Source organism: Microtus ochrogaster, linkage group LG4 (genome assembly GCF_000317375.1).
Source record: "Microtus ochrogaster isolate Prairie Vole_2 linkage group LG4, MicOch1.0, whole genome shotgun sequence".
NCBI classification, from domain to species: Eukaryota; Metazoa; Chordata; class Mammalia; order Rodentia; family Cricetidae; genus Microtus; species Microtus ochrogaster.
This window is the reverse complement of record NC_022030.1, coordinates 1985790-1995682: the sequence shown is the minus strand read 5'-3', so window position 1 is coordinate 1995682 and position 9893 is coordinate 1985790. Positions and strand designations below refer to the sequence as shown.

Below are 9893 nucleotides of genomic sequence, written 5' to 3'. Positions count from 1 at the left end.
CACACACACACACACACACACACACACACACACACACACACAGTCCCCGTATGCTAATGCTACTTAAAATGAGCTTCATGAGATACAAGTTATGAACTGTAAACTGTTCCATTTGATTTTGGGGAGAGTTCTTATGAATAATATTGTTTTCTTCCCTCCCGCAGAGCTGGCTAGATCCCGCAAAAGAAATAAAGAGACAGCTGAGAAGTGAGTATTTAAAGAACCATACTCAAATTAATCTGTAGTATTTCTGTCTATATAAAAACCTATAGGGATAAATGCTATAGTAATAACAGAATACGGTGATGGTTCCATTTTGCATGCTGAAATCAATGTTTCTGTAAGACACTTGTGGAAATGTAACTGTTTAGCTGGATATGGTGCCAGTTGCTTGCAGCCCTAATACTCAAGAGGTTGAGGTAGGGGATGATGAGCTCCAGGCCACTGTAGGCTGCACAGTGCAATCCTACCTCAAAACAACAAAACCAAAAGGATTGTGACTGTAGATAGCTTAGAGACTCTTCCCTTTCAGTAGGCTGTAGACTTATTTTTACATGTTTGTGAAATCTACTAATGTGAAGTAACAGGCTGACTTTTAAAAAGCACAGTGGAGTTTTGGGGGTGAAATGTTGTGTGTTTCTGAATGTGCTTGTGGGTGCTTGTGTGCATGTGTACATGCACATGACAGAGGTCCACTCTTGGTTTCTTTCTTGCTTACTTTCCACCTTATTTTTTGAGATGACATTTCTCACTCAACCTGGAGCCCATCAATTTGACCAGATTTGCCAGGCCATTGAATTTACCAATCTGCCTGACACTCCAGTGTTTCCCTCCCCAAGCTGGGGTTCAAATGCATGCCACTACTGTGCCCTCTTCTCACATGGGTGCTGGAGATTGAGTTCAGTCTTCATGCTTGCACAGCAGGCTTTTAGTGACTGAGCTGTCTCTTCACCTTCAAATTTCACTTTTTGTTTGAGACAGTTTGCTCTGTGTATATCTCATACTAATGTACTTCCATTGTAGCTTGGAAGTGTAGATTTTAGTTGTTAGCATATCCTATATCTGAGAGGCACACAAGCACCTCGCTCATGTCTACTAGAGTGAATACTCCAGAAATGAAAGCTGAGCAGAGGTCTTTTTTCCAGAGCTGTCTGTCTTCTCTGTGGTCCATTCCAAAGTTCCAGGTCGCTTTACCTACTTTTGACTCTGGATTTGCAGTTAGTGTTGGGTGTTCCTTTCCATTTTTACCACTCATCTTCATTGTCGTGATTCCCAAATGACCCCATGCTTCCCACTTAGCCAGCTTAGCTCCCTGCGTAGATGTGCTTCTGCACACTGCCCTGCCTGGGATAGGAGTGCCTAAACACTTAGGATTGCTGAGGAGTCTCTGATAGCGAATCCAGTACTTACTTCAGAGTTTGTGAACACCTGAAACAGGTAGGGAGCCAAGAGCAGCCTGGAACGCTTAGACTGGGGTGGTGGTGGGGTGGGGGTTTCTGAAGAATAGTTAAGTCCCTCACAGCCCTTTTAAGACTGGGCTTGAGATCAGCTATTTCCGAGAAGTAACATGCGAAGTATTAATGATAACATTTCTCCTTTATTATTCTAATGTCAAAACACTGAAACAATTCTGTTTATGCTTTTTATCTACCTTCTGTCTCCCTTGCTAGTGTTCAATCTTCTGTTTTATATTCTTTTTCCCTCTCCTCAGTAACAAAACTTAGCCGTACTATCATTTTCCCCTTCTATACATTTATTTGTTTAATTTTATTTATTTGTGGGCAGGACTTAAGTCTTGCCCTTGCTGACTGTGAATTCACAATACTTTATAGACTCCTTAGTGCTGAGATTATAGGAATGCACAGCTATACCTGGTTTTCTGCTCTTTATTTGACCTTATCTGTTGTTCTTTTCATATCCGCTTTTGTAGATTCATCTGTTTTACCTTTTAAGGATAACTTTTTATTGGCCCGTCTTTTTGCCTTGTCTAGCACTGAGGCACAGTCTAGAATTTGGAACTTTGAGCATAAAGCTAGACGAGTTCCATGCATTCACAGTGATTGGCTGTCCTCTCTTTGAACTACTCTGACATCCAGTGTTCATGCCCTTCTTCTCTTTCTCCTTTGTGTTTTCTTATTTACCATTTCATCCATGATGGAAAAGCAGGGAGGAAGTAGTAGTGAGTAGACAGAGCTACATTAGGTTGGAATTATTGAAGAAACTGTCACAGACGTCCTTCCTTTGTCCCTTCTGTAACTGATAAAAGTGCTTTGTGAAGGGCACGCCTCAGAAAGATAGAGCGCTTTTACTTTCTCTGAACCTTGATCTGCCAGGCAACCCCAAAAGAAAGAACAGGGCGATGTCCAAAATGTGTTGGTCGGCCCATAGGGTTCTTTCCTGGGTTTGCTTTATGGCACTCATTCAGAGTCACAGGTATTTCCTGTTGGAAATCACCCTTGAGAAGAAAGCTTTAAAAAGAAAGTTTGAAAACTTGACAGGAATCTTTGCAAGTAAAAGTGCTTGAAAAACTTGGAAAGCAAGACTCCTGTTGATTATGAATCACGCTCTTATGTCTTGGTTATTTTTGAAGTGTTCTTTAGAGTTATTTTGGGACGTTTGCCCTGGTGGTTTGGCGAAGAAATAGCAGTAACAATTCAGCGTGACTTTTCTAAACCACCGGAGTCCTTTAAATGGCATAGTCTCCTCCACGAATGTAGCTTAGAAAGTAGTTCCCCTGTTGCAAGTGAGAAAGAACTTTTCCTTTGATTTATCATATTAGATTTTTATAGTTAATAGGCACTTAGAAAATAGATAATCAGACTTACTAAGAAGTTGGCAAGCTTAATGGTTCCCACTTACAATTTTTCTTAAATTTTGGTTATTTCTTAGTAATATACCTAATAGCTGTATGTTTGAAACCTGCCTGTGGATAATATATAAATAACCCATAATTAGTTGAACTGTTTTTTATGTAGCCAGGTAAAATTAGGGATAATAATTAAATTAGAAACCACTAATGTTTAATTTAAAAACACTTTAAGTATACTTACCATAAAAATAGGTATATGAGGTAATTTCTTTGTTAACTTTAGCCATTCCATGATGTACACATATTTCAAATATTCTTGATACCATAAATATATACAATTTTTGTCAGCTGAAAATGTTTGTTTAGTATTCTTGGATTTTGCAAATACATCCTTAAATATAGAGGTTCTAGTAAAAACTTGTGCATGTAGTTATATCCAGGTAACTCTGTGCTAGTATTAACACCTGGAAAACAGATAAACAAGGTGCTGTTGGGGAATGACAGTCTTGTTGTGACTTTACTTGATTATGGATGTGCACACACTCTCTAAAACCTGAGAAACTGTTTTCTCTTAAAGTATGTCAGAGTATTTTCTTACTCCTACTTTCCCATCATCAGGATCTCTGAACACTTCCATTATACAGACAGACATTTCCTGAATATCTACTGTGACCACTTGATCATTTTCATGGTTTGCCAACAATGTGAAAATCCCAAAGGTTGTTCATTTTGTTTTTAAAGGAATGAGGAATATTTAGCCCCTAGAAATCCCATTGGTGAAACAAGTTTATCTGAGAACTATTTCATTGAGATTATTCAATTTATTGTATGATAAATTATCATATAAAATATGTATTTATAAAAAGTAAACCTATTATCCCCTAATAGGTTTACTCTATTATAGTGATAGGTTAACTCTAATAATAGTAAACTTCTTATTCTCTAGTGGCTTACTTATATTAATTTCTAGTTTTTGAAATTTTATTGCTAATGTCTAGGTGATACTAAATTATTCTAGATAAAAAGCAAACAAACTGTGTTTTGGTAAATAAGTGACGTTTTATAATTGCAGACCTTCCCTGGCTCTTCTCTTTTAATGTGAAATTTTATCCTCCGGATCCTTCTCAATTGACTGAAGATATCACCAGGTACCTTGTATTCACGTTTTAAAATGCATTTTTGCTAATGACTATTATTTATTTCTGTGCTCTGTTAGTATGTTTGTAACTTTAGGACTGAAAATCAAGGAAATTAAAAATGTATGGTATAAATTTTTTGTGTGCCATATTCATGCCTAGTGCCTACAGGTCAGATGAGGGATGAGTTACAGGCAGTTCTGAGCTATGTGGGCGTTGAAAAGCAACTTGCGTTCCCTTTAAGAGCCCAAATGCTCTTAACAGCTAAGCCGTATGCATTCCCGCAAAGCAGTTACTAATATATATTAATCTTGCTCGAGTTTTCTGTCCTGCCTGGTTTCCGCAATCGTTAAGTCCCAAAGAAATCACACATAGGCCTACATTTATCATAAACTGCTTGGCCCATTAGCTCAGGCTTCTTATTAAGTCTTATAACTTACATTTTATTCTTGTCTGTGCTAGCCACATGGCTCGGTACCTTTTTCATCGAGGCAATCATATCTTGCTTCTTCTGTGTCTGTACAGGACTTCAGAGGGAGCTTCCCTCTTCCCAGAATTCTCTTGTTCTCATTGACCTGCCTCTACCTCTTGTCTGGTTGTCCCGCCAATACTTCATGCCCAGTCACAGAATAGGGTAATTTACGTTATAAGAGTTAATACAAAGCCTGAGCTAATGGGCCAATCAGTTTATAGTTAATGTAGACCTCTGTGTGATTTCTTTGGAACTTAAAGACTGCAGGAACTGGGCAGGACGAAATCCCGACAACATACTAACATAATTATAATTTGTTTGTTTCCTTGCTTGCCTTTTATTGTGACATGGGCGATCATGCCAGGGTACACTTGTGGAAGTAAGAAGACAACTTTTGGAGTCCGTTCTCTGCTCCCACCTTGATATATGGGATCCAGGGATTGAACTCAGGTCATTCGGCTGCGAGTTCCTATAGCTACTGAGCCATCACACTAGCCTCAGAGCAGCTTTGAAAACAAAACAAAACAAACTTAGTAGTAATTTGAAGTAAACTTCAAAATAGATCTTGTTCCCAAATAGCTGAAGTATTGCCAGTTTCAAAACCTTATGTATGTGTGTATACATATGTATATATTTGTTTCCCTTTATATTCAAGTCATAAAATACTTAAAGAAAATATTGCTGTCAGCTTTGTTTTCTATGTTATATGTATGATTAAAGGCAAACCTTTAGTATTTCAGATTTTAATGTGACTGGTTTTTTTTTAAATAGTATGTTTGCCTGTTAGTTTCATTGTACAGGCATCATACAGATATTTATTGCTGAGACTGGAAAAATGGCAAATGTTTTGTTTATTTTTACCTTGCCACCTGTTGCTAAATACCAGTCCACTACAGTGCTGATTAATTACTGTTCATCTTTTAACCTTGACTTGATTCAGTTAGCTCCAGCTAGTAAATAATGAATACTTTTTATGGCTGCTTAGTGAGTTGCTTTTAGGGCATAATCTCTGGTGTGTTGGCATGTCGGGGATAGAGGTTCTCTGTTGGAGTGCCTTTTAGCCATGAATTTAATGGACTTATGATGCAATGTCCTCTGTCATACATGCTCCTCCTTGCAGTAATCTGGGGATGATAATCTATGGTGACTGCAACTTTATTACACAGGCATATGTTGAGTTTTCCGTTTAAGTAAAGTAGTGCTTGAGAAGTTTCCCATTCTGTGGTGGGAAGAACAGTAGGGTCTATGCTGCTGAAACTGCAGTGTGTCGCATGACTAGCCATCTACTTGAGACTTGCTGATGTCCCGATTGAATCTTCACTGTGAGTTGACCTTTTGATGGTCCAGCTGTTTACACTATTCAGAATGAAGTCTCATACCATGTAAAGAAAATAGAGCTGGGAAATTCAGAAAGTTCTTGTCAGTTTTTGTTTGAAAATTTTAGGCCCTGACTCTGAAAGAGGGAGTACTAGCATGTGAGGTTGAGGGACATGTAACATAGCAGGAAGTACCATGGGTGTCAATGCTGTAAAGTGGAGACCTAGCACAACTACCCCAGGAGTTAAGGGACAACCTGGGATCCAGCTTCAAATTCAGTTTTCTAGAGAAGGTCAGTTATGTTGTGTGGTTCTAGAGGTCAAGGGAACATAAACTTCCTCAAAAAGAGGGCTTTTGGCGTGCATGAAAATGCTCAGGCTGTAGTATCAACAAGAAGACTCATTTATCTAGAAAGCTGTGGAGCAATTGCCAGTGGTTTTGTGAATTCTTTGCTAAGTGTGGGACTGTGATGATCCTGTCCGTTGTGGGCTAGACCCCCTAGAAAGTCAGGTCTAACTAAATTGAACCTGGTGTGGGGAGCCAGAGTGCTCTCTGCCTCACCAGCCTGAGGTCTGGCCTGGAGCCTGTGCTTTACTTAGCTGTGGGATAGAGAGCAAGGAAAGGGAGAAAAGTGGGTCCTACAGACACTTAGACACACTCAACACACAGAGAAAGAAGTCAGCTTTTAGTAGGAAGGCCAGCCCTGGAAAGATGTTTTAAATGAAATCATTGCTGTTTATTTCAAGGTCATATAATGGTGTAGTGAAACGATTCAGTCATTGACTGCAGGTAGCTGTTGCGATTACACTTAGTAGCTAGGATTCCCAGGCTGCACGCCAGCTGCTTATTTATAGACCAACTTTTACTCTCACCTTCAAAGACTTGGCCATGCTGAGGCCTCACATCAGCCTCAGGCAAGTATAGGAACTTTCTTAGGACTGCAGATCAGCTCTTGCGATGTCCAAGTGCTAGCAAGGGCTTGAATGCAGAGTTAGTATGGTTGTTAAAGGCATTTCAAGAAAAGAAGACATTAGTATGAAAATGGTAGAGATGAGCAAGAGTGAGCAACTACCATTTTGTCTTATAAATGATTGCTGTCAAGATATCTATTCTCCTTTAATCTTGGCACTTTGGAGGCAGAGGCAGGTGAATCTCTGAGGTAGAGACCAGCCTGGTCTACAGAGTGAGTTCCAGGGCAGCCAGTGCTACACAGAGAAGCACTGTCTTGAAAAGCAACAACAACAGCAACAACAAACAATGTCTAGTCTCTTAAGTTTTAGACTTAGTTTGGTAGGTAAACCACCTGTGTAGGAGCTCAGGGAGCAGAACAGAACTTCATATTATGGAAAAGCTATTTTTTGCTGTGAATATAAATAGTTCCGATATCAACATATGTTTGCAATGGAATATTAAAATTTAGGAATTGAGGGTGTTTTAATGTTAACTAATGTTTCTTCTCCATCCTTTTCTCTTCCTCTTCTTCACAGATATTTCTTGTGCCTTCAGCTGAGGCAGGACATCGCATCTGGCCGCCTGCCCTGTTCCTTTGTGACTCATGCTCTTTTGGGATCATACACACTGCAGGCTGAACATGGGGACTATGACCCAGAAGAGTATGACAGTATCGATCTTAGTGACTTCAAGTTTGCCCCAGGCCAGACCAAGGAGATGGAAGAAAAGGTGGCAGAACTGCATAAAACTCACAGGTCTGTTGATGTGCTACCTGGAGAGATCAATGCCATGACAGGTAGACATAGTTTGTAATACTCCTTGATGTTCAAGGACAAGTTTTTAGTTTATTTACTTTATCTTTCTGGAACTTGCCCAGCACTGATAGAGATAACCTGCAGCTCTTGAGATGCCCTTTTATTGTTCTTCTTACTGTAACACGGAGATTATGTTCTTGACACTAACCTAATGTGCATTCCCATATGACACTTCCTTCTCTGTCCTGGCCTATCCTTAAGAGATACACAGGAAGCAGACTTGTGTATACTGGTTTCGCACTTACTTGACATTTCTTCTGCTTATTAGTGTCTTTATTACTGTATTTTATAAGAAGGCCAGGGTGGTAGTGGGGATAGATAATATCAAAACACAGTGTATATGTATTTGAGATTTTCAAAGAATGAAAATATTTTTAAAAAGCTAATGAGGAATTGAAGCATCTGGTTTTGAATTAGAAGTATAGATGGTGATGGGTATGGGATAGCTGAAGTGTGCAGCTGTCCCCACAAGTTACAGACAGTTTTTCCTTTGGTTTAAGTGGTGATTATTTAAATTGCTTGAATGTTATGTATACCTTGAATACTTTGATTTTTCTGTCAATACGGAGTTTTACATGGTTTTTTAAAAATCTCTCTAAGCTACAAAATTTTCAAGGCCACAATTTTATGAAATATTGACTAAAGTCATTTGAATAACTTTCAGAGATTTAAAATGCTTAAGGGGCCTTATACATTTTGACTTTATTTTAAAAAATGAAAAAGATCAGTATTTGACTTTTATTTCTGTATTTAAATTCTACTCAATAGACATTTATTCTGTCACTCAGATTTGAATTGCTTGGTATAAAATGCTATGTTGGAAATGAAGACCGTTGGGTCAGAGACCTGTTAGCTTATGTTGTACCCATTATTGCCCAGGCCTTTCCCCAGTGAGAAAAATGGAAAGCATCATTTTAAGGATAAAGTTGGTAAGTGTAGAAGTCTGCCTCCTTGACATGTGCAGGTTAAGAGTGAATGCCCGTAATGGAAAAGGTGGAGGTAGAGCTGTAGCTTGCTGCTTACTCCACTTTTCTACAGGCTCTGCCAAGTCACTGTACACTCCCAGCTCTCCAATCCCACACACTTTTTAATCTGCTTTGGGCATGTTTGCATCTCTTGGTAACACAGTTTCTTTTGATTCTCAGGGGCTTATCTCCAGCACAAGCTGATACTCAGTTCTTAGAAAATGCAAAGAGGCTTTCCATGTATGGTGTTGACCTGCATCATGCCAAGGTATTGTAAATTCAGTGGGAATAACATTATTCCACTTTAGTGACTGAAGTTCTAGGAAATCTCCAGTTTCACAAAGCCTGGTTCATTTTGGAAAAGGCTGTTTGTCTCTACTTGAGGTCTTTACTATTTCTTGGTGACTACTTAACAAAATTCCTGGGTGTGGGAATTGCTTGTCCTCTCCCTCTTTTGTTCTTCTCTTGTCAGTGTTTTAATGAAGCCCCCTTTGAGAGTTCTTGCCTTTACTCCTTACAGAGGTTCTGGTTCATGCTGTGTCCCAGCTTCTGCTAGACCAGTGGTTCTTAACCTGTTGGTTGTGACTGCTTTGGGGGTTGAAGGACCTTTTTAGAGGGGTCGCCTAAGATCATCAGAAAACACAGACATTCATGATGGTTAGTAACATTACAGTTACGAAGTAGTGATGAAAAAATAATTTCATGATGGGGTCAGGACAACTTGAAAAATTGTTTTAAAGGGTTGCACATTAGGAAGATTGACAACCACTGTGCTAGACCAAGTGCCCTTGTCTTGGCTACTTGTCTCTTCCTCACCTCTTTTGTTTGTTTGTTTTTGGTTGAGGAAGCAGATCTTAGAAGCAGCACAGGCATGCACTGGCTTCAGGTCATGAAGTTCCACGGACTAATTGGAGAAGTAGTGCATAAATGGAACAGTGGAGACAGAAATGTGATAGAAATGGTGGGTTGATTGGGCAGATGCCACAGGCAAGCATTCCTCCTTCACCATCCTACATGGAGTGGTGAGACTTGAGGAGGATGAGAGGGAAAGTGATAGACAGGTTTGGTTTGGCATCCAAGAGGTGCTCCCTGTCTGGCAGTAATACACATAAGTGTTAGAAGTAATTATAGGTGCCTCCAGGAAGCTCCCACCCAGAAATACCTTCCCTTTCTAGGCCTCAGATTAGTAGTTCTTGATTTTGTACTATACTTAGTATTTGCAATGACCCTTTTATCTTTGGTGGTTTTATTTAAAATATTCTTTATTGTAAAATAGTATATTAAATTTAGCCAAACAGAAGAAAATGAAAATCACTTGAATCTCTGTGTAGAAAGTTAATGTTCTGATGCATTTTCTTGTTTGGTTTGTATCTATCTATCTATCTATCTATCTATCTATCTATCTATCTATCTATCTATCTATCTATC

General features: G+C 39.1%; 1 protein-coding gene across 1 annotated transcript in view; it reads left to right on the top strand.

Annotated features, from left to right (window-relative positions):
• The window catches only part of Epb41l2 (erythrocyte membrane protein band 4.1 like 2), a 187812-nt gene that overhangs the window by 117848 nt on the left and 60071 nt on the right, over positions 1 to 9893 (top strand). The window contains exons 5-8 of the mRNA XM_026786469.1: positions 165 to 207; positions 3882 to 3957; positions 7222 to 7440; positions 8646 to 8733. Coding sequence (XP_026642270.1) covers positions 165 to 207; positions 3882 to 3957; positions 7222 to 7440; positions 8646 to 8733 — 426 coding nt within the window. The remainder of the gene's footprint in view (positions 1 to 164; positions 208 to 3881; positions 3958 to 7221; positions 7441 to 8645; positions 8734 to 9893) is intronic.